Source organism: Stigmatopora argus, chromosome 13 (assembly GCF_051989625.1).
Source record: "Stigmatopora argus isolate UIUO_Sarg chromosome 13, RoL_Sarg_1.0, whole genome shotgun sequence".
In the NCBI taxonomy this organism is placed as follows: domain Eukaryota; kingdom Metazoa; phylum Chordata; class Actinopteri; order Syngnathiformes; family Syngnathidae; genus Stigmatopora; species Stigmatopora argus.
Window position 1 is genome coordinate 3,867,175 of NC_135399.1, and position 24,012 is coordinate 3,891,186.

Genomic DNA, 24,012 nt, shown 5'->3' on the forward strand with positions numbered 1-24,012 from the left:
CCTGCACTGTCATACACATGGGATCAGCTGTGAACAATACGCAGTAGAAAGAGCAAAACTTTGATGACGCTGGAAATCTGGAGCTGGACAAAAGTGCCGGGAGAAGAAGCGATGCTTCAGACCAATCATTCCATCTATTATTATGGGGAAAGTGAGATCCCTCCCTGATAGGATGGAAGAGCTGTCGGCGCCGACCAGGCCGCAAAGGGAGTATCGGGAGTGGCGTACTCTGTTACTGTTAATTCTTCAGCTCCAGACTACTGTGGAACCGTGCGAATAAGCTTGGAAGAGTGATTCTGCATATTTTCAACCTCAGTCTCAGTCTACAGAAGGTCCCCACCTTGTGGAAAACTTCCTGTGTGTGGTTCCAGTTTTATCTAGCTCTACAATGTATTTTCCTGTGTTTGTATCTGTTCTTGCTATTGCAACCAAGATGTCGCCGCTCAGGTGCCAGCCGGTGGCAGTAGCTCTGTCCGCTCTTACTCGTTTCTTTGGCTTCTTTTTTATCACATTTTAATATTTCTTAATACTTTCCTTTATACTTGACTTTGTACTTGATACCTTTTACTTTAATGTTTTCACGACCTTTACGACTCGACTCCACCCATTGCGCGTGAGAGGCAGTCATTGTTCTATTAGCATAGTTTCTTTAGGCTAGTCCAGGATGTTTTTGGAACCATTTATACCAGAAGGCTACCGGTCCTGATGATCAGCCCCAGACTACTGAGGGACTGTGCGGATCAGCTTGGAAGAGTGATTCTGCATATTTTCAACCTCAGCCTTAGTCTGCAGAAGGTCCCAACCTTGTGTGGGCTTCCTGTGTGTGGTTCCAGCTTTATCTAGGTCTACTTTTCCTGTGTTTGTGCTTGCTACTGTTAAGAACTGAATTTCCCGAATACGGGATGAATAAAGGTTAATCTAATCTAATCTAATCTAATTAGCAAGCATGAAGCCATCCTACATTCTGGTAGGAATGTAGATTTTGAATATATGACTATAGTAGATTAAAAAATGTGGGAGAAGGTGGAGGTCAAAGTGAGAATAATCCCTTTTTTTAAATGTTTTTTATCATTTGAAATGCAAGGTGGGAAGAACTATTACATTGGATCGCAGTCACTTTTTAAGACTCTGAAAAAGGAATAACACCACTTTTGCCTTCTGAAAAATAATATAAACTGAGATCAGGTATCAAGAAGATGTAACATCCCTGGGTGGGCTTGAACCACCAGCCTCTTGGTTAACAGCCAAACGCACTGACCAATTGCACCACAGACAATTGACTTCTTGGGTCCCGGGATGATGGTGGCCGATTTCAGACAAGCTGGGACGGAGACTTGTTCTAGTGAAAGGTTGAAAATGTCTGTGAAGATTGACTGGTGCTAGTTGGTCAGCACAGGCCTTAAGTACTTTGCCTGGTATTCCATCCAATCCTGTGGGCTTCCTGGAGTTCAGTGCACGGAGCACACGTTTCACATTCACCACCTCCACAATGACTGGGGTGGGGCTTCTTCCTAGCTTGGGGTGGAATGTACTGGAGGTCGATGTGGTGTGACCAGATGGTGGGCTTGGGAGTCAAAGCAGGCAAAAAGTTGTTTACATACTACCTATCCCAGCCAACTTCGGACACGGGGCAGGGGACAACCTGACTTGGTGGCCAGCCAATCGCAGGGCACCAGGATACGGATAACCATTCACACTGACACTCATAATTATGGGCAATTTTGAGTATTCAGTCAGCCTTCCCTGTATGTCTTTGGAATATCGGAAGGAAATTGATTACTAAGAGAAAACCCAAACAGGGCCAGCAAGAACTTCACATTTGCAAGGCAAAACACTTCAATGGCGCACATCCCTGGGTGGGCTTGAACCACCATCCTCTCGGTTAACAGCCGAGCGCGCTGACCAATTGCGCCACAGAGACACTGGACATTTGGAGTAGTGTTTCCCAACCTTTTTTAAGTTGTAGGAATCACATAAACCTACAAAATGATTTGAAAATCTAATTGTTCACAGAGACCTAAAGTCACCAAATGTCTACGGACCCTGATTCACTTCGGGTTTGAGTGAAGTAAAAATATGTAATGTCATGTTTTTAATCGCATAATTTTATGACTTTTCTCCAAATATGACTTAATCAAATAATATGACCAATCAGTCTAGCTTGTATGTCTTTGGAACGTGTGAGGAAACCCACACAGGTGGACCAACCTGGATTGGAACTCACGTCCCCCACTGTGAGGCCAATGTGCTAACCACTCAGCCGGCGGGCCACCCAAAAGTCAGATCATGGAATAGATTAAAAAATGTGGGAGAACATGGATGTCAAAGGGAGAATACTGCCTTTTTTTAAACTTTTTTTGTGATTTGAAATGCAAGGTGGGAAGAACCATTATATTGGCTCGTAGACACTTTTTTGAGGAGGAAAACATGCATAGAATTTTCCCTTTCTGGAATCAGATCACCTGTGATCAAAGTTTTTTAAAGACATCAGCAACTGGATTTGAAGTACTGCTGCAATTTGAACCCAGGGTCTCCTGTTTACAAGACAGGCACTTTAACCAGCTAAGCCACAGTGCCCATTTTTGAGATATATTACAAATTGAATTTAAACGAACCCACCAAGTTTGAAAATGATGGGTATTGTTATAAATGTATAAAGTTGCAATAACTCTACTTTTGCCTTCTGAAAAATAATATATACTGAGATCAGCTCTCAAGAAGGTGTAATTTCTTGCAATAAAGTACACTGGTGTGAGAATTGACACTGAAGGCCTGAGTCTGTCTTTTGTGTGTCCGTCTGTCTTCCAAAAAAAACCCACGTGGCGTTGATGATACAAGGTCAGACGCTCCGACGCTCCGACGCTCTAAAACACCAAGACGACACCTTTTCACCAATGTGTTCTCTTTCAAATGTAATCAATTGATCATCTTCTGTTTATTCCAGCAGAAAGGTTATTGGTCAAATTGTCCATGGTGTTTCAGTTGGGAAGAAAACACTAGGCCCTTTCTGGAATCAGTTTGACACCTATGATCTAAAAAAAAAAAATTCAGCATTCCAAAGAAACCACCAAGTGGATTGGAGGCACTGCTGGGATTTGAATCCAAGATCTCCTGTTTACAAGACAGGCACTTTAACCAGCTAAGCCACAGTGCCCATTAATATACTAGAGCTTTTATTGCCAATTTTCACGTAACTTTGTACACCATTTTCCTTTTTCCTATCAAAATCAGGCATTTCTTTACATACTTCAAAGGTTGACAACTCAATTTGAACGAACCCACCCAGTTTGAAAATGATGAGTATTGTTATAAATGTATAAAGTTGCAATAACTCTACTTTTGCCTTCTGAAAAATAATATATACTGAGATCAGCTCTCAAGAAGGTGTAATTTCTTGCAATAAAGTACACTGGTGTGAGAATTGACACTGAAGGCCTGAGTCTGTCTTTTGTGTGTCCGTCTGTCTTCCAAAAAAAAAACCACGTGGCGTTGATGATACAAGGTCAGACGCTCCGACGCCCCGACGCTCCGACGCTCCGACGCTCTAAAACACCAAGACGACACCTTTTCACCAATGTGTTCTCTTTCAAATGTAATCAATTGATCATCTTCTGTTTATTCCAGCAGAAAGGTTATTGGTCAAATTGTCCATGGTGTTTCAGTTGGGAAGAAAACACTAGGCCCTTTCTGGAATCAGTTTGACACCTATGATCTAAAAAAAAAATTCAGCATTCCAAAGAAACCACCAAGTGGATTGGAGGCACTGCTGGGATTTGAATCCAAGATCTCCTGTTTACAAGACAGGCACTTTAACCAGCTAAGCCACAGTGCCCATTAATATACTAGAGCTTTTATTGCCAATTTTCACGTAACTTTGTACACCATTTTCCTTTTTTCTATCAAAATCAGGCATTTCTTTACATACTTCAAAGGTTGACAACTCAATTTGAACGAACCCACCAAGTTTGAAAATGATGGGTATTATTATAAATGTATGCACTTGCATTACAGTAATCCCTCGAATATCACCGCTTTAACTTTCGCAGCAGAGGACACCCTGAATGGGTGGCCAGCCGATTGCAGGGCACAATGAGACGGACAACCATATACACTCCATACCTAGAGGCAACCTAGAGTGTCTAAACAACCTGCCATGCATGTTTTTGGAATGTGGGAGGAAACCATAGTACCGAGAGGAAACCCACACAGGCCCAGGGAGAACATACAAACACCACATAGGTGGACAGACCTGGATTTGAACCCAGGACCCTAGAGCTGTGAGGCCAACGGGCTAACCACTTGCACCACCGGGCCGGCCTCTAGTGGTTGGTGTGAGACAGCCAATGAGAGCCCATCAGTGTAGCGAGGTTCTAAAATGAGAATCAATGCATCCGCGACAAATTTTTCAAAATAAAATAACGGATAAGGAAATGCATTTTCTTTTTGGGGGATTTCGTAAGTTGGATCTTTTTCGTATCTCAAGGCACTAATATGCATATTAAAAGCTTTCCTAACCTGAAAATTTCGTACCTAGAGGCATTATTAAGTAGAGGTATGACTGTATTTAAGTAGCCGACTTTTCACCATAACATTTTACAATTTACAGGAATTAAAATCTGAAGTTGTGTTCCTTTTTTTTCGTTTTAAAATTTTATAAATGAGCACATGCCCTATTGACCACTTTCTCTGTGGCGCAATTGGTCACCGAGCTCGGCTGTTAATAGAAAGGCTGGTGGTTCAAGCCCACCAAGTCAGGTTGTCCCGTCCCTCGTGCCTGAAGTTGGCTGGGATGGGCTCCAACAGCCTCTGCGACTCTTGTGTGGATAAGTGCTTCAGAAAATGAATGAATGAATCACATCAAGCAGTAGGAGTAATTGGTTACTATTAGTGGTGTTTGTTTTTGACCTCGGAACTACAACGCCGTGTGCTCGTTTTCTGTTCTGGTTTTTTTTGGAAGACAGACAGAGACACAAAAGACGGGGTCAATTTTCACACCAGCGTCCTTTATTGCAAGAAATAATAGCTGACCCATTAGCTATTATATTATTTTCCAGAAGGCAAAAGTGCTTTTAATGCAAGTATATACATTTATAACAATACCCATCATTTTCCAACTTGGTGGGTTCGTTCAAATTGAGTTGTCAACCTTCGAACTATGTAAAGAAATGCCTGATTTTGATAGGAAAAAGGAAGATTTTGTGCAAAGTTATGTGAAAATGGGCATTAAAAGCTTTCAGTTTATTAATGGACACTGTGGCTTAGCTGGTTAAAGTGCCTGTCTCGTAAACAGGAGACCTGGGTTCGAATCCCAGCAGTGCCTCGAATCCAATTGCAGGTTTCTTTAAAACACTATAAAATCTAGATTAGAGGTGTCAAACTGATTCCAGAAAGGGCCAAATGTATGCATGATTTCCTCCCAACTGAAACAGTTCAGACAATTGGACCAATGAGCTGTCTGCTGGTATAAGCAGAAGCTGACTGCCATCAACATTTTACAGTTGTAAGAGAACACATTGTTGAAAAGGTTATATCTTGGTGTTTTAGAATGAAAACCTGCATCTACCTACTTGGCCCTTTCTGGAATCAATTTGACACCTTTGCTTTAGATTTGCTGGAGTCATTTTTCAGAGTCTTAAAAGAAATGTCTACGAGCCAATGCAATGGTTCTTCCCACCTTGCATTTCAATTCACAAATAAAGTTTTAAAAAAGGCAGTATTCTACCTTTGACTTCCACCTTCTCCCACATTTTTTAATCCATTCCATTATCTGACCTGTGGGTGGCCCGCCGGCTGAGTGGTTAGCACATCGGTCTCACAGTGGGGGTCATGGGTTCGAATCCAGGTTGGTCCACCTGTGTGGAGTTTGCATGTTCTCACTGGGCCTGTGTGGGTTTCCTCCCACATTCCAAAGACATACATGCTAGGCCTGTTGGTCATATTATTTGATTAAGTCATATTTGGAGAAAAGTCATAAAAGTATGCAATTAAAAACATGACATTACACATTTTTACATCACTCAAACCGGAAGTGGATCAGGGTCCGCAAACATTTAGTGACTTTTGGTTATATGAGGTCTCTGTGAACAATTAGAATTTGAAATCATTTTGGAGGTTTATGTGATTCCTTCTGATAAAACTTTGATGAGAATGACTACTGTTAATATAGGCAACATAGTTTTAAATTAAAGGATTTTCAGATGGTGGTGTCCCCTGAGATTTTCTTTATGCAAAAAGTGGGCTGCAGCTCAAAAAAGGTTGAGAAACACCATCCTGATGACCACTGTCTCTGTGGCGCAGTTGGTCAGCGCGCTCGGCTGTTAACTGAGAGGCTGGTGGTTCAAGCCCACCCAGGGACGTGTGTCTGTCAAGAGTTCCACTGAGTTTTTGCCTTGCAAAATTAAAGTTATCCCTGGCCCTACATGGGTTTTCTCTTAGTAATCCATTTTCCTCCTATATTCCAAAGACACATGTACAGTGAAGGCTGACTGAACACTCAAAATTGCCCATAGTTATGAGTGTCAGCATGAATGGTTATCCGTCTCCTGGTGCCCTGCGATTGGCAGGCCACCAAGTCCCGTTGTCCCCTGCCTTGTGCCCGAAGTTGGCTGGGCTAGGCTCCAGCACCCCCCGTGACCCTTGTGTGGATAAGGGTTTCAGAAAATGAATGAATTAATCACATCAAGCAGTAGGAGTAATTGTTTACTATTAGTGGTGTTTGTTTTTGACCTCGGAACGACAACGCCGCATGCTCGTTTTCTGTTCTGGGTTTTTTTGGAAGACAGACAGAGACACAAAAGACGGGGTCAATTCTCACACCAGCATCCTTTATTGCAAGAAATGATAGCTGACCTATTAGCTATTATATTCTTTTCCAGAAGGCAAAAGTGCTTTTAATGCAAGTATATACATTTATAACAATACCCATCATTTTCCAACTTGGTGGGTTCGTTCAAATTGAGTTGTCAACATTGTAACTATTTAAAGAAATGCCTTATTTTGATAGGAAAAAGGAAGATTTTGTGCAAAGTTATGTGAAAATGGGCATTAAAAGCATTCAGTTTATTAATGGGCACTGTGGCTTAGCTGGTTAAAGTGCCTGTCTCGTAAACAGGAGACCTGGGTTCAAATCCCAGCAGTGCCTCAAATCCAATTGCAGGTTACTTTAAAACACTATAAAATCTAGATTAGAGGTGTCAAACTGATTCCAGAAAGGGCCAAATGTATGCATGATTTCCTCCCAACTGAAACAGTTCAGACAATTGGACCAATGAGTTGTCTGCTGGTATAAGCAGAAGCTGACTGCCATCAACTGATTACAGTTGTAAAAGAACACATTGTTGAAAAGGTTATATCTTGGTGTTTTAGAATGAAAACCTGCATCTACCTACTTGGCCCTTTCTGGAATCAATTTGACACCTTTGCTTTAGATTTGCTGGAGTCATTTTTCAGAGTCTTAAAAGAAATGTCTACAAGCCAATGCAATGGTTCTTCCCACCTTGCATTTCAATTCACAAATAAAGTTTTTAAAAAGGCAGTATTCTACCTTTGACTTCCACCTTCTCCCACATTTTTTAATCTATTCAATTATCTGACCTTTGGGTGGCCCGCCGGCTGAGTGGTTAGCACGTCGGTCTCCCAGTGGGGGTCATGGGTTCGAATCCAGATTGGTCCACCTGTGTGGAGTTTGCATGTTTTCACTGGGCCTGTGTGGGTTTCCTCCCATATTCCAAAGACATACATGCTAGGCCTGCTGGTCATATTATTTGATTAAGTCATATTTGGAGAAAAGTCATAAAAGTATGCAATTAAAAACATGACATTACACATTTTTGCATCACTCAAACCGGAAGTGGATCAGGGTCCGCAAACATTTAGTGACTTTTGGTTATATGAGGTCTCTGTGAACAATTAGACTTTGAAATCATTTTGGAGGTTTATGTGATTCCTGCTGATAAAACTTTGATGAGAATGACTACTGTAAATATAGGCAACATAGTTTTAAATTAAAAGATTTTCAGATGGTGGTATCCCTTCAGATTTTCTCAATGCAAAGTGGGCCGCAGCTCGAAAAAGGTTGGGAGACACTGCTCTCAATGACCAGTGTCTCTGTGGCGCAATTGGTCAGCGCGCTCGGCTGTTAACCGAGAGGCTGGTGGTTCAAGCCCACCCAGGGACGTGTTCCTTTGAAGAATTACACTGTGTTTTGGCTTGCAAATTTAAAGTTCTCACTGGCCCTGGATGGGTTATCTCTTGGTAATCCATTTCCTTCCGATATTCCAAACACATACAGGGAAGGCTCACTGAATGCACCACATGCAGCTGTATGAGTAATTGCTTACAATTAGCGTTGTTTGTTTTTGACCTCGTATCTCCAACGCTGCATGTTTTTTTGGGGGGGAAGACAGACGGACACACAAAAGACAAACTGAGGCCCTCAGGGTCAATTCTCACACCAGCGTGCTTTGTTGCAAGAAATTACACATTCTTGATAGCTGATCTCAGTTTATATTCTTTTTCAGAAGGCAAAAGTGGTATTATTGCAACTTAATACATTTAAATTTTGAATTTCAAACCTTGGAATTATGTAAAGAAATAATTGATTTTTCTAGGAAACAGGAAGATAGTGTGTAATGTTGCATAACAATGGGTGTTGTGGCTTAGCTGGTTAAATTCTCTGTCTTAGAAACAGGAGACTTGGGTTCAAAGCCCAGCAGTGCATCAAATCCAGTTGATGGTATCTTTAGAAAACTGTAAAATTTAGATCACAGGTGTCAAACTGATTCCAGAAAGGGTGAAGTATATGCATGTTTTCCTCCCAACTGAAACAACTCAGACAATTTGACCAATGAGCTTTCTGCTGGAATAAACGGAAGATGACTGCCATCAACTGATTACAGAACACATTGGTGAAAAGGTGTCGTCTTGGCGTTTTAGAATGAAAACCTGCACTTACTTGGCCCTTTCTGGAATAAATTTCACCCCTTTGTTTTAGATTTAAGAGCCCGCTGCATTTGCCATGAAAAGCTTGAGTCCTTTTATAATCGTATAATTATAATAATATAATTTATTGAGAGTCTTAAGAAAAAAAGTGTCTAAGAGCCAATGTAATGGTTCTTCCCACTTTGCATTTGAAATCACAAAAAAAAGTTTTTAAAAAGGCAGTATTCTCCCTTCGACCCCCACCTTCTCCCATATTTTTTAATGGACCTGGGTTCCAATCCAGGTTGGTCTACCTGTATGGAGTTTGCATGTTCTCCCCAGGCCTGTCAAGACATGCATGGTAGGCTGATTGGATAGTCTAAATTGCCCCTAGTTATGAGTGTGTGTGTGTGTGTGTGTGTGTGAATGATTGTTTGTCTCCTTGTGCCTTGCCATTGGCTGGCTGCCATTTCAGGGTGTGAAACAGTCATTTTGTTGCTTATTTTTCTGCAGAAAGTGGGCCGCAGCTCATAAAAGGATGAAAAACACTGCCTTGTTAACCAGCGTTTCTGTGGCGCAATTGGTCAGTGTGCTCAGCTGTTTACTAAGAGGCTGGTGGTTCAAGACCACCCAGGAATGTGTGTCTTTGAACAATTCCACTGTGTTTTTCCTTGCAAATGTAAAGTTCTCCCTGGCCCTGCATGGGTTTTCTCTTGGTAATCCATTTTCCTCCCATATTCCAAAGACATGCGGAGAAGGCTGACTGAACACTCAAAATTGCCCATAGTTATGAGTGTCAGCGTGAATGGTTATCCGTCTCCTGGTGCCTTGGCTGGGCACCAAGTCACGTTGTCCCCTGCCTCGTGCCCGAAGTTGGCTGGGGTAGGTAGTGTGTAAACAACTTTTTTGGCTGCTTTGATTCCCAAGCCCACCATCTGGTCACACCACATCAATCACCAGTACATCCCACACCAAGCTCGGGAAGAAGCCCCACCCCACTCATTGTGGAAGTAGTGGATGTGAAACGTGTGCTCCGTGCAGTAAACTCTAGGAATAGGAAGGCCACAGGATTGGATGGAATACCAGGCAAAGTACTTAAGGCCTGTGCTGACCAACTAGCACCAGTCAATCTTCACAGACATTTTCAACCTTTCACTAGAAAAAGCCTCCGTCCCATTTTGTCTGAAATTGGCCACCATCATCCCAGGACCTAAGAAGTCACCCGCTAACAATCTGGGCGACTATCGCCCAGTAGCTTTCACACCAATCATCACAGACTGCTTTGAAAAATTGGTACTTAAACACATCAAAGCCTGCCTTCCCCTCATCCACGACCCGCATCAGTTTGCATATCGGCCAAACAGATCCACCGAAGATGCAATAACCACCGCTCTCCACGCTGCACTGAGCAACCTTGAGATATGAGGTTAGCTATGTCAGAATGCTTTTCTTCGACTACAGCTCAGCCTTTAACACCATAAGACTGGACATTCTTATCCCCATGATGTCCAACCTGGGGCTCCCGCCTTCCACATGCTCCTGGATTGAAGACTTCCGAGTCAACCGAGCCCAGCACACGAAGCTGGGTCGCCACCACTCATCTGCCCGAACGCTTAGCACCGGATCGCCCCAAGGCTGTGTGCTTATACCAGTGGCAGTCCGTGCATTTCCTAGTGGCGCCTTCAGCCAAAACTATTTTATGGCTATTAAACCTCTACTGCAGCTACAGCTGCGACACATAAAAAAATATCAATAAATCAATGCACAAAAATGGGGTAAAATCCACTTCCTAGCAGCATTTAATGATTAAATACAAATATACTGGAGTTTTTCAGACATTACAACCGGGCCAGGGGGGTGATTTTCCTGGGAAAAGACAGCGATGAATGTCAATGGTGTACCGGCAAACATTGCCCGAAAATGGGGTAAAATCCAACCGAAAACAGCAATTATTGATTAATTACAAATACTGGAGCTTTTTAGACATCAGAACCGGGCCCGGAGTATCATTTCCCCGGGAAAAAGACAGCGATGAACGTTGATATGTCCATATGCGAATCGGCAAAAATGCACTAAAATGGGGTAAAATCCACTTCCTAGCAGCATTTATTGATTAAATACAAATACTGGAGCTTTTCAGACATTACAACTGGGCCAGGGGGGTGATTTCCCCGGGAAAAGACAGCGATGGACGTCCATGGCGAAACAGCAAAAATTGCACTAAAATCCACTTCCTAGCAGCATTTAGTGATTAAATACAAATACTGGAGCTTTTCAGACATTACAACCGGGCCAGGGGGGTGATTTTCCTGGGAAAAGACAGCGATGAATGTCAATGGTGTACCGGCAAAAATTGCACTAAAATGGGGTAAAATCCACTTCCTAGCAGCATTTATTGATTAAATACAAACACTGGAGCTTTTCGGTGCCTTAGAAGGGCAGAGAGCATTATAAAAGACAATATGCATCCCTGACTCCGGGCCTCTAGCAACAGCTCGCCAAACAGAAGATCAGCTTCCATTTCAACCCTCCTTCGGCACCACATTTCGGAGGAGGGTAGGAAAGGGAAATCCATTCCATGAAGGCAGCTCCGTACCCTACGGTCGGCTCCCAACCAGTCCCAGAGGAGGTATTACGAACCGTTCTGCTCGAAGTGGAAGGGATCCTCAATTCCAAGCCACTGGGTTACGTCTCCTCTAGTCTTCATGATCTTGACCACGTGATTCCAAACCTCCTGTTGATGGGAAGGCTGGATGGATCCCTACCTCAGAGCGTGTGTCCAGAGACTGCATTAGTGAGCCGTTGTCGTTGGAGACACTCAAGTTCGGGCTACACACTTCTGGTCCAGCTTCCTGAGAAAGTATCTTCCCAGCCTGCAAACCCGTCAGAAGTGGGAGTCAAGAAAAGCCAACCTCCCCGAAAAAGCTGTGGTCTTGCTGGTAGACCCACAATTGCCACGAGCCACATGGCCGTTAGGCCGCATCACCAGAATCCACCCTAGCGGCGATGGAGAGGTACGTTCCGCTGTGCTGAAGATTGGTGACAAAGAGTACACTCGACCAGTGGGCAGGTTGGTCACACTGCCAGCTATCTCAACTGACGAGGAGGAAGACAACGCAGCTGGAAAGACCTCAGCATAAGACTCTACAAACTTGTCACCTTTGTAGAGAACGAACGTATTTCTTATGTTCGGGGGTGGCTGTTAGAAAGGTACTCGTTAAATGTGTTTCTATAGAACTTTATTTTATCCCATAGTATTTGGGAAATTCCTTGGTTGCAGTAGCAAGACACACACAAGACATTGTAGACCAGTGGTCTCAAACCGATTCCGCAAAGGGCCGCAGTGGGTCCTAGTCTTTGATTCAACCGATCCAGCGTTGACAGTTTAACCAATGACAGGTCCTCTAAAATAAGTAGCACCTGGCTGCAATCAACTGATTACACTTGCGAAAGGCGTCCGCTTGTTCGGTTTGAATGAAAACCTGCATCCCCTGCGGCCCTTTGAGTACCGGTTTGAGACCACTGTTGTTGTTGTTAGGTCACCTCAGGCGCCTGAGGATTACCCTCAGCAGCGCTAGAGCTGCCACTGGAACGCGGATTAGTTCATCCAGGGAGTAGCCGGAGGTGTGGGGCAGTGCGAATATCTCCGGCTGGATGAAAAACGTAGGGCCCCACGTTCCTGGGTGGCAGCTCTGGGTGGTTTTGTTGGATTTGCAGGCCGCGATGGGCGGCCTCTCAGGAGACACCTCGTGAGGGTTCCAACTGTTGTCTCCCACCGCTGTTGTAGACCTAGGTAAAAAACTGGAGCCACACCCAGCAAGTGCACAAGGTGGGGACCTTCTGCAGACTGAGGTTAAATATGCAGAATCACTCTTTCAAGCTGATCCGCACAGTCCCTCAGTAGTCTGGAGGTTTTAAAGATCATCTTCCTTGCCTAGTTCCTCTTAAACTGTTCTATCACCTGATCTGCAGCAGTGGAGAGGCCGGTGGGGGCCTTTAAAGCACACAAGCAGCCCAGAAAGCACCGGCAGCTCCTCCATCTTACCTGATCTCACGCTCCATAACAATGATGGAATGCTCGGTCTGGAGCATTGCCTCTTCTGCCGGCACTATCGTCCACTGCTCACAGCTGATCCCACGTGCATGACAGTGGAGGCACGGCTGAACGGCTCCAAAGACATCTAGGACTAGCACAAGCAACCAAGCCACGCGACGGGTGGGGTCGAGTCACAAAGGTCGCTACCGCTACCGGCGCCATCTTGATTGCGGTAGCAAGAACGGATACAGACACAAGAAAAAGACATTGTAGAGTTGGATAAAACTGGAACCACACACAGGAAGTCTTCTACAAGGTGGGGAACTTCTGCAGATTGAGACCGAGGTTGAAAATATGCAGTCACTCATCCAAGCTTATCCGCACAGTCCCTCAGTAGTCTGGAGCTGAAGAATCAACAGTAACAGAGTACAACACCCTCAACACCGTTTCTGGCCTGGTCAGCGCCAACAGCTCTTCCATTTTATCGGGGAGGGATCTCAATTTCCCCATAATAGATGGAATGATTGGTCGGAAGCGTCGCTTCTTCTCCCAGCACTTTTTTTCCAGCTCCGGATTTCCAGCGGCATCGAGGTGTTGCTCTTTCTGCTGCGTATTGTTCACAGCTAATCCAGTGTATGACAGCGGAGGCATGGCTGAATGGTTCCAAAAAAGAAGCAGAAAGAAGCCTAGCTAACAGAACAAAGAAAGTAGTAAAAACAATACAGTAAAAAGTATAAAGTACAAAGTAAAGTAAAAAGGAATGTATTAAGAATTATTAAAATGTAATTAAAAAAAAAAAAGGCTGTAAAACACGAAAAACAAAGAGTGGAGAGAGCTACTGCCACGCTGGCGCCCTTAGTTTTGAATATAAGTGGGTGTGTTGCGTTAACCTATTTGGACCACTAGAGTGTATTAGTGAGTAGACTGTTTCAAGAGAAGTGTGGGGGGTGTGTAACAAATACAACACTTAAATGATAAAGGAAAATAACATGATTACTGTTAATAATGTCAATTGGGCTATAGGTTGGTGAGAATATCTTATATATATATGACAGCGTCGCACGTGTTACGTGATGTGGCGATTTGTAATGAATTGTCGATGGCGATATAATAGCGAGGAGAATCAAAGGCTTGGGAGTGATGCATGTCGCGAGTTACAATGAATTGTGGATGACTGGGCTCAAGTGTCGGCCAGCACTGTTGTTCGACCTTTTGCCAAAGCTGGAATCATGTTCCCGGAATACACAACTCTGACTGACAGTGGAGCCTAGCAGGTTAAATGCCCAACTCTATATCAGAGTGTACCTTTTACCTCAATAAAGCATTATCAAACTTAGTTTTGCTCATGCTGTCTTTAAAAAAGAGCCTTTTCAAACGAAGCGTCCTATGTATTGACAAAAAACAGAAAACATCCCGCAAATGAGACTGCGCCCTATCACCTGGTGCATTTTACAGGTGTCAAAATACGGTACTTTATGAAAATGAACATGCATATAAACTCACAGGGTCAATAGGTGAATTAAAGCACGTATGTTCCTTTAACTTGCATGAGAAAACTGCTTTTTAATGTGTATGAGGATGTGCACAGCTTCTTTCTTTCCGAACAAATTTGTTTAAAACTGGCAGTTAGATGTTTATAATGTGCATTAATATTATAAAATATAAGGACATGCCAATCAAGCCTAAAAAAAATAAATGCAACATTTTGCTATATTTATGTTGCTATTTGCTGAGTTACTCTTTAAATTCTTGTTTACTCTAATTCCCTGTACATTAAAAAAATGAGATGAGGAGTACATCCCATCAGTATCGTGAATGTAATGTTTGTTATGCGGTCCACTGCAGCAAATGATGCATTTGTTCGTACAGCAGAGGAAATCTTGGCTAATTTTCCCAAAACCTGCGCCTTCACGCAGCACCAAGAAATCGTGCTGCAATTTAAATGCAGGCTACCGTGCAAAGGATTGACATGGGCAAGTTACATTTTGCAAAATTTTTACAAAAGAAGAGTCAAAAATGTATGTATTCATTCATTTTCTGTTAGGGTTATTAGTCTTACATTATTATATATTTGCTCACAATGAAGAACGCTTTGCTTTACTTCGCTTATTAGTCTTACATTATTATATATTTGCTTGCAATGAAGAACGATTTGCTCCTTAGTGAGACCAAACAATCCTATTGGACAGCTGGAATATGGAGAAGACCATCTGTTTTGAGAACTAAACCTTCTATTGTAACTCGGGTCCTTGACTATCCCCTTCTCACGCCTGTTTTCCAACCCCTCCCTTGAGAGCGGAGATGTCCATTGTAACTAGGGTCATTGAAGCTAATAAACAGGAAAAAGATGCGTGTAACGCCAGAATGAACCTGGGCGAAGGAGAGTCGGTTCTATTCTCTCTTGCAAGAAAACCACAGATGATTGTCCTGTCTATTATGTTTTTGCGTGCATTTGGGAATGGCTATTGGTGAACCTAACATTTTCCATACCGCATATCCTCACAAGGCTCGCAGGGGTTGCTGGATCCTAGCCCAGCTAACCAAAGGGGCCAGGCGGGGGACATTCTGAATTGGTGGCCAGCCAATAGCAGGGCACAAGGAGACAGTCAACCATTCGTGCTCACACTCATACCTAGGGCAAATTTATAATGTTCAACCAGCCTACTATGCATGCTTTTGGATGTGGGAGGAAACTGGCCTACCTGGAGCAACAACAAAAAAATCTACCTTTGATCCAATAGAGTAAAAAAATTCCTAAACATATGAATACCAAGGTAAATTGCACAAATTTCCAGATCAACGAGTCTGTTTATTACTTGAGCAAACAATTTGTATTGTTGCAGGTCTTTTATGGGTGGTAGTTAACCAAAACCTTATTTCTATGGAGTTCATCATGAGGAAGTACAATGAAATAAGATTATAAGTAAAATAAATATAAGGTTACACTGTGCATGGCAAAATCAAACAAAACAAAAGTGAACTATTTGCATGAATACTGTCGAGAGAGATAAAGATCATGAACCCCCACCCACCCCACCTCCATCTACACAGAATAAATCTGACAGGAAAATTCCCATTTACTTACAAATACCAGCATGGCAATTTTCTTAAACGGTATGCAGGCTACATGTCAGTTTCAGTACCGGAAAGCTAATATGATTTTAAAAAAAAAACAAGGAGAAAATTCAATTTTAATAACTGCAATCTGAAGAATGGGACTGTTTTGTGGGATTCAGTGAAATCACCTGTCAAGTAGAGAGGGTTTGTACAGCAGCGGATTTTCAAATTCAAATTAAAACTCTCACATAATAAAAAAGTGGATTGTATTCTACATAATCAGATTCAACCAACAAAAGGTAGCTGACTTTCCAAACATTTAACGCTGTATTCGTACTAACAACTTCAATTCAATGTTAAAATTAAATTTTCCTGACAATGTGTTGACAAAATGCTGCAACAAAGACTACAACCATAGGTGCCCGATAATTAAGAACTGAGTAACCGAATGTTACAAGTGCACTTGAACAGTCAAAAACCGAGGACAACGTGGCGCAAATTAAATGGAGGCTAACGTGCAAAAGATTGACCTAGGCAACTTACATTTTGGAAATTTGTTGCAAATCAGACTCTAAAAATCTATATACAAACTCATTTGTTTTGTGTTTTGGAATTATTGTTGGGGTTGTGATTACATGCAGGAGGTTATGGTGTTTGCACCATTAGAAGGTAGTCCCCCCCAAACACATTCACAGTTTTCTTAAGATGATAGTTTACATTTTTATACATGCCAGTCCCTTGCTGCAGTTACGGTAAAGAAACGTTACTGTAGGCATTATATTTACATGGCTACAGTGTCTGTTTGTTGGTCTCTCTCAACTCGAAACTAGAAAAGACATTTGCAATATTTACAAAGCTTAATAACATTGTTTCACTTAAGTTACTTCAGCTCAACGGCTGCCTCCCAAATATTTCCATCTTAAAAAGAAAGGCTGAACATAAAATTACTAAATATACATGGAGGGATTAAATTCCTTTAAGACACTAAATTTAACATGTGAATAAAGGTCATATGCAGGTTAATTTCATGAATCCTGAGATTAATTTAAATAGCTTTGAAAGACTTGATTTTTTTTTTACTGACGAAATTTTTAGGTATGACCTTATTGCCATTTTAAGTTTATTTTGCAAGGAAAAAAATAATTGCTGTTCTCACCCGAGTACGCCATCTGATACATTCTTAATTCTTATATAGGCCCAGGGTGCATACAGTATCCAGTGTCGTTTTCTTTTTGTTTTAAATAATGTTGAGATTGTGACAACAGTAGACGTATTTGGTTTTCATATGTATTATTTGTGCAGTTTTCCACACACATTAAATCTGGCTAAAATTTCACGCAAATGCTATTTCACATGAAGCCACAGGTCAATCGATCGATTATGTGTTTGATTCCTTGTGTTGAGGAATGACTATGGTTTTCAAAAGCAGCAGGAAGAGAAATAATTCACTCGTTATCTGGCAATTGATAGATACTTTTTGAAGTCAAAGCTAAAATACTAAATAAAAAGTAATCCTTCATAAATTTTCAATGAAGAAAAAAAATACAATTTAATTAAGGGCCTTGATTTTCCACTTTGGATTGCAAATAATCAATAATGGCTTCTCTGTGCTCCAAATGACTAGAAATACTACCTGAAATACTGATTGGAGTTACAATACAGTACTTATGCTGTTAAGTTAAATGGTTTTATTTTAATTGATTTGTATTTATTTTGCGATAACATTCATAAAGTTGGAAATGGGTCATCGCTTTTTCCAAAGTTGTCCCAAAAAAAAGTTTGGGTGGGGGAAAAAAAAATTGAGACAAATGAATGCAAGAATACAGCAGTAAAAACAAGTGATTTAAATAAGATGGAGCAAGGCTTAAAGCAGTTGTAACCACCAGATTAATGATGGCATTTTTCAGATAAACATCCCTCCATTAACTGTGACAGGAGACATCAGAGGAACTGCTGCTATTGCTGTTTGTTGTCTGGGCTCGCTTAATGTACAGATTTAGTAATTTCATCTGAAAACAAACAAGAACATAAAATACATTTATGCATAATTGACAAGTAGGCAATCAAAATGACAATTGACTGATTGTATCGTCGAGTGAGGTTAGCATCATTTTGTACACTTTCTGATATCTTATGTTATTAAAGTTTGACCAGTTTAGTAGACACAACATCCGCCTGTGTTAAATTTACATGGACATTAAGGAAGGATCAGATTTCACAGTTGTGGTGTTTTTGCCTTTGTTTTGTCCGATTTGCTCCAACTATTAACACTTAATTTCCTCTTCTATATGAGTGTTGGTCGAGTCTTTTAAATCCTAGTCTTTGATTAGAAACAATCTGTTATTCATATTTTATTTATTTTGAGGTCTTTATTATTATTTTGTTGTTCCTCTTTAGTTTTGAGCTGTAATTGTCCTACTGATCTAAAGATGCTTACCTGGATAGGCAAGAGCTTTCTCATTGATCTATCACAATAGTAATAATAATAATAATACTAACAATGATAATAATAATAATGATAATAATAATGATGATAATAATGATGATAATAATAATGATAATAATAATAATGAATAATAATGATGATAATGATAATAATTATACTGATAATGATAATAAAAATAATACTGATAACGATAATGATAATAATAATAATGAAAATAATAATAATAATAAAAATAATTGTATTGGATGCTAAAAGAAACATTAGAAAAAGGCCAGTACCTTGCTCCCCGTGAGCTGTGCAAGGTGAGGTTTCAGGTCCTCGCCAATTACAGAGTATATAGCCACTAGACAGAAAACGCTGGCCTTCCGAACACTGCTTTCTGTGTTGTCGTACCCCTGCAAAGAGACCCAGATATTATACAACGAATCCTGCATTACCACATACACGAAAGAAAAACTGTTGTAAGTGTGGTACAAACAGGCTAATCAAAATCTGGATCAAAGTCCATCTTCAAACAGCAACTTGCAAACCACACAGGAAGGCCGTAAATTGGGAATGAACCATTGATATTAAGACTGTGAGGAATTCTTTAAGTAGAATTTTTGACAAATGAGTTTCATGTCTCATTCTTTTTTTTAATGGAACTTCATTCACCTTAAGCTTAAAAGACAATGTAAAAGTGATTTTCTTTTTCATTGGATATGTAGTCACCTGTTTTTTTTTTTTTAAAGATAGGTGTTTGTTTACGGTTTTGACCGCCTTAACTGTTAACGTGTTGATGTATGTTCCATTGGTTGGTATAAAAATTTGATTAAGCAAATATATCTGCGTAAAATATTTTGGGAAAAAATAAATGAATGAAGAACTCTGTGAAGGCGTCCCGGCGGCCGAGTGGTTGAAGAGTGTTGGCCTCACAGTTCAGGGGTCGTGGGTTCGATCCCAGGTCCGGACCTTCCTGTGTGGAGTTTGCATGTTCTACCCGGGCTTGGGTGGGTTTTTTTCTGGGTACCCCAGTTTCCTACAACGTCCCAAAAACATTCAGAGTAGGCTGGTTGAACACTCTAAATTGCCCATAGATATGAGTGTGAGTGCGAATGATTGTCCGCCATCTTGTGCCCTTCGATTGGCTTGCCACCAATTCAGGGTGTCCCCTGCCTGGTGACCATAGTTAGCGGTTTACCCTTGTTAGGATAAGCGGTTCAGAAAATGAATGAATAGTATGTGTGTAAAGAGCCCTTATTAAAATGAGGGTAAATTAGATTTGAAAGCTTTCTCAGTACAAATTTCAACTCATGAATCAGTATTCAATTGGGAATATAACCAAGAGAAAATTACAAAGAAACAATATGATTTGTGTGCTCTTGCGTTTATAGAAACCTTCATAAAAAATCATAAAAAAGGCTAATTTACCCAAGAGCTAAAATGTTACCATGGGACAAGTGAATAAATATGGTAGTGTTACTGCTCTAAATCCGATGTCCTCTTGCTAGCAGAGTGCACTGAAATTTTATTTAGGCCTATGCATCTGAATTAAGTCGTCTTCTGTGTTCCCCGTGCTTAGCTGACAGGCTGAGAAATTGCTTAATTACATATGAAGTAAATACAACATTTAATGAATGTACATTTCACCAATTACATTTTTTTTTAATACGAATAATTGTTCAACCCTAAATATCAATAATACGTAAAGGTTTGTTGTGACATTCGGGCACACTTTTGATACGATATTAAATGTTGGCAAGTTATCCAACTTCGACTTCAAAGCTTCTTCAATTTATACACACACACGAGCAGAACCTGGGAAAACGCTGACTCAAATGGCCAGTTAGAAGCAAATCAGTATCAAACCTGCAAAAGTCCAGGTATTATGTCTACCAGCAGTTGTATTAGAGAGTCTTTAGCAATCCGTTCGATGACTTTGGTTTCCATCTTTATGGCAGCCAAGTTGATTGGGTAATCAGCTGTCTGTACAATTGGGCACAACACCTTGACACATTGTTCCGGATGGATGGATCCAGCCAATGTTGACGCAGCCTCCTCAGCCGCTCGCACCACCTTTCTCAGAAGACAAAAACAGAAAAGAAATAGCATTTAGCCAAATGCAGAACAGGTCATAAAAATTTGATGGCATTCCTGGTCATTTGAAGGGTCCTTGTTTTAAATGCATTTGCAGTGCAAAAATCAGGCATACAGTGCGGACACTACAATTTGTGTGGCTGCTAGTGGGAGAATCAAGCACACCCCAAAAGAAAAGTATAGTTAAAATAAAACCGCTGTTTGTTGCTCAGGTTCCAAAGTACTAGGTCCTTCAACTGTTAGGGTTGGTTGGAGTTTTGTTTGGTTTGTTTGCTTTTCGCCTCGTATCCCTCCGGGCTTCCCTTCCTCTCTTAACCTGTACTTCGTAATCAACCCTTGCCTGTCTATTTAAACCGTGTGTTGGATAGTCATGGTCGGATCGTCTGCCTTGTTTGCTTCATGCCATGCTCCATGCTTCATCTCCCATGTCAGGTTTGATTTTGTTATTTATTGCTAAGTCCTTGTTATTTTCTAAAGATTCCTACCTCTCATCTAATTTTCTGAACTGCTTTATCCTCATTAGGGTCACAGGGTGCTGGAGCCGATCCTAGCTGTCTCGGGGCCAGAGGCAGGGGATACCCTGAATCGGAGGCCCGCCGATCGCATGGCACAAGGAGACGGACAACTATTCACAATCACACTCACACCTAGGGACAATTTAGAGTATCCAACCAGTCTGCATGTCTTTGGAATGTGGGATATATAGATATATATAGATATAGGGCAGCTGAGACGTGTTTCATAATGCAAACTCCACACAGGTGGACTGACCTGGATTTGAACCCAGGACCCCAGAACTGTGAGGCCGACGCGCTAACCACTGCCGGGCCACCTATCCTGGATACAAGCGGGTGAAATGAGTTTTGTCCGCAGAGTGTCCAGACTCCTCCTAGAGATAAGGTGAGAAGCTCCGTCGTCAAGGAGTAGAGCTTGGAGTAGAACCGTTGCTCTTCCACATCGAAAGGACACAGATGAGTTGGCTCGTGGATCTGATTAGGATGCATCCTGGATGCCTCACTCCGGGAGGTCTTCCTGGCACGTCTCACCGGAAGGAGACCACGGACGGACACACTGGGGAGACTATGTCTCCAAGCTTGCCCGGGAACGCCCTGGGATCCTCCCGGAAGAGCTAGTGAAGCTAGTGAGGCTGTTGACCCTGCGACCTGAATTCGGATAAGTGGAAGAAGATGAAGACATTGTATTCATTCATTCATTCATCTTCCACACCGCCCATCCTCAAAAGGGCTGCGGGTGTTGCTGGAGCCTAAACCAGCTGTCGTCGGGCATAAGGCAGACTACACTCTAGACTGGTGGCCTGTCAGTCGTACGGTCCACAGAGAGACCAATGAACATCCGCAACCCCAATCATGACGCTACCAGCGGGAATTGAGCCCGCACCTACCCCAATTTGAGTCTCGATTCTTGCACAGCTCTGAACAAAAACCAACCATCCTTGTACAGCAAAAGATGCAGACTTTTTAAAACCAACCACGTGAATAACAAGAGTGTGTTTTTAATTTAAAAGCCATGTAAAAACTTATAATATAACCATGGTAAAAAAGGTGGCAAAAACATTCATTCATTTTCTGAACTGCTTAATCCACACGCGTTGGGTGCTGGAGCCTATCCCAGGTGACTTTTGGGCATAAGGCGGGGAACACCCTAAATCGGTGGCTAGCCGATCACAGGGCACGAGGAGACAGACAACCATTCAGACTCTCACTCATACCTGGGGGCAATTTAGAGTGTCCAACCAGCCTGAATGTCTTTGGAATGTGGGAGGAAACCGGAGTACCCGGACGAAAACCACGTAGGCCCGAGGAGCACATGCAAACTCCACACAGGTGGACCAACCTGGATTTGAACCCAGGACCTCAGAGCTGTGAGGCCGGCACGCTAACCACTCAGCCGATGGGCCGCTTGGCAACAACATACTGAACATAAAACCAAATTAATTTTGTTGTGTAAAACATGGGGTTTGAATAATAACTAAATAAAAAAATAAGTACCGGTATGAAAAAAGACAAGGGGTTATCCATTTTAATACATTCTGTGGGGCACAATGTACCTCTTTGTGAGAATCTTTGTGGGCCTCCAGTGTCTTCATGATGGTTAGCTCAGCATAATTCTTAAACCGAGCTGGTTGATTCTTTAATATTTCTTTCAATACACGCAGGGCCAAGGCTCGGATAGTATGCTAGAAGAAACAAGCATAAAAATATTTAGAATATAGAAGAAATATTCATCAGTTAATAGGTGTACATTCCATTATAAAAGTCTTCTAAGACAGCTCTGCTTAAGAGTTTCTTTAAAATGAAAAGAACAAGTGAACTTCCATAGTTTGGACTTGTTTCAAAAACACTCCTAAACAACTGATTGTTATAGCGTAATAATGACAAAAAAGCGATCCGGGACCTCTTGATTTTGGCCTCACTGTGTTCCGGGACTTGTTCGGGCTGATTCGGCATCTTATTGACCTTGTTATAATCAACTTGTAGGCCAAGCCATACATGCGGAGTATTACATTCAACAGGACTTGTTATTGGCTGTGACAACTGGATGTTTTTTGTTTTGTTTTACATAGAATTATGTAAATAAGTGCATTGACTTTAAAAGAATAGATGTGGCTGGGGGATGACTAATGGTGAAGACAGAGGTCAGTCTGGCAACAGTGTTGCCAGATTGGACTGGTTGTCACCCAGTTGGGCTATTTTAAAAGCCTTGGGGCAAGAGAGAAATGCATTGTGTGGATAAATAAAATTTGGGCTACTTTTGACAAAAAGCCTCTCTGTACTGAACAATGAGAAGGAGAGACTGATAGACCTTTGGAGTTCTATGTAATGCTAAATTGTCTTGAAATCATAATTTGAAGATGTTTAGACGTGTGTTTATGTGCATATGTTTGTGTGGTAACATGGCTACCTCCTTACTGTACTGTACTAATGCACGAATAGAACTTTTTTGCAAGCTTGTTATTCGTTTCAATACATTAATAAATCATTTCTTATCGTTTTCTTTCATTTTAGTCTGTTTTACACATCTTTCATACAAAAGTGGGAGACTGGTCATTTTCAAAGGGTTTAGTTGGTAGTATTTTGAAGACCTAAGTGGAAGATACGTCTGCCCCCCTACGGACCAACAGGGGGCAGAAAAACCCCAATCAGACTAAACTCCCTACACTTCCTGCCTGAGGTCATAGCTAGTACAGTGGTACCTCGAGATACGAGCTTAATCCGTTCCGTGACTGAGCTCGTATGACAAGTTACTCGTAACTCAAGGTAAAGTTTCCCATTGAAATGAATGGGAAACAAATTAATTCGTTCCAACTCTCTGAAAAAAACACCAGAAACAGGATATTGGATTGAAAAAAAAGTTTTATTTCTTATAATTCGCCATATATTGACAAAGTAATAAATAACGAGTGGTTTAATAGAAATAAAGTGTTTAATCTAACTAAAATTGGGCAGATTTCGCCGAG

The 24,012-nt window shown here is 41.6% G+C and overlaps 1 protein-coding gene and 7 non-coding genes across 32 annotated transcripts in view; 4 read left to right on the forward strand and 4 right to left on the reverse strand.

Moving 5' to 3' along the window:
* Positions 1–1,847: 1,847 nt before the first annotated feature.
* Positions 1,848–1,921, reverse strand: trnan-guu (transfer RNA asparagine (anticodon GUU)). The gene has a single exon. It is a non-coding gene; the product is annotated as a tRNA-Asn (tRNA).
* Positions 1,922–3,080: 1,159 nt separating this feature from the next.
* Positions 3,081–3,154, reverse strand: trnat-ugu (transfer RNA threonine (anticodon UGU)). Its single transcript has one exon. It is a non-coding gene; the product is annotated as a tRNA-Thr (tRNA).
* Positions 3,155–3,758: 604 nt separating this feature from the next.
* trnat-ugu (transfer RNA threonine (anticodon UGU)) lies at positions 3,759–3,832 on the reverse strand. Its single transcript has one exon. It is a non-coding gene; the product is annotated as a tRNA-Thr (tRNA).
* Positions 3,833–5,246: 1,414 nt separating this feature from the next.
* trnat-cgu (transfer RNA threonine (anticodon CGU)) lies at positions 5,247–5,320 on the forward strand. The gene has a single exon. It is a non-coding gene; the product is annotated as a tRNA-Thr (tRNA).
* Positions 5,321–6,282: 962 nt separating this feature from the next.
* trnan-guu (transfer RNA asparagine (anticodon GUU)) lies at positions 6,283–6,356 on the forward strand. The gene has a single exon. It is a non-coding gene; the product is annotated as a tRNA-Asn (tRNA).
* Positions 6,357–7,068: 712 nt separating this feature from the next.
* Positions 7,069–7,141, forward strand: trnat-cgu (transfer RNA threonine (anticodon CGU)). Its single transcript has one exon. It is a non-coding gene; the product is annotated as a tRNA-Thr (tRNA).
* A 961-nt stretch (positions 7,142–8,102) lies between these two features.
* On the forward strand, positions 8,103–8,176 carry trnan-guu (transfer RNA asparagine (anticodon GUU)). Its single transcript has one exon. It is a non-coding gene; the product is annotated as a tRNA-Asn (tRNA).
* Positions 8,177–15,743: 7,567 nt separating this feature from the next.
* clasp1a (cytoplasmic linker associated protein 1a) overlaps positions 15,744–24,012 on the reverse strand; it is an 88,838-nt gene continuing 80,569 nt past the window's right edge. For 24 of the 25 annotated variants that reach the window (XM_077617641.1, XM_077617659.1, XM_077617653.1 and 21 more), the window contains 4 exons: positions 22,603–22,731; positions 20,307–20,513; positions 18,737–18,853; positions 15,744–18,021 (listed from right to left, as the gene is read on the reverse strand). In XM_077617641.1, the coding sequence (XP_077473767.1) occupies positions 17,935–18,021; positions 18,737–18,853; positions 20,307–20,513; positions 22,603–22,731 (540 nt within the window). In that variant the 3' untranslated portion in view covers positions 15,744–17,934. Of the gene's footprint in view, positions 18,022–18,736; positions 18,854–20,306; positions 20,518–22,602; positions 22,732–24,012 lie in introns of those variants that run through there. The other variant, XM_077617663.1, reaches the window with a different exon arrangement.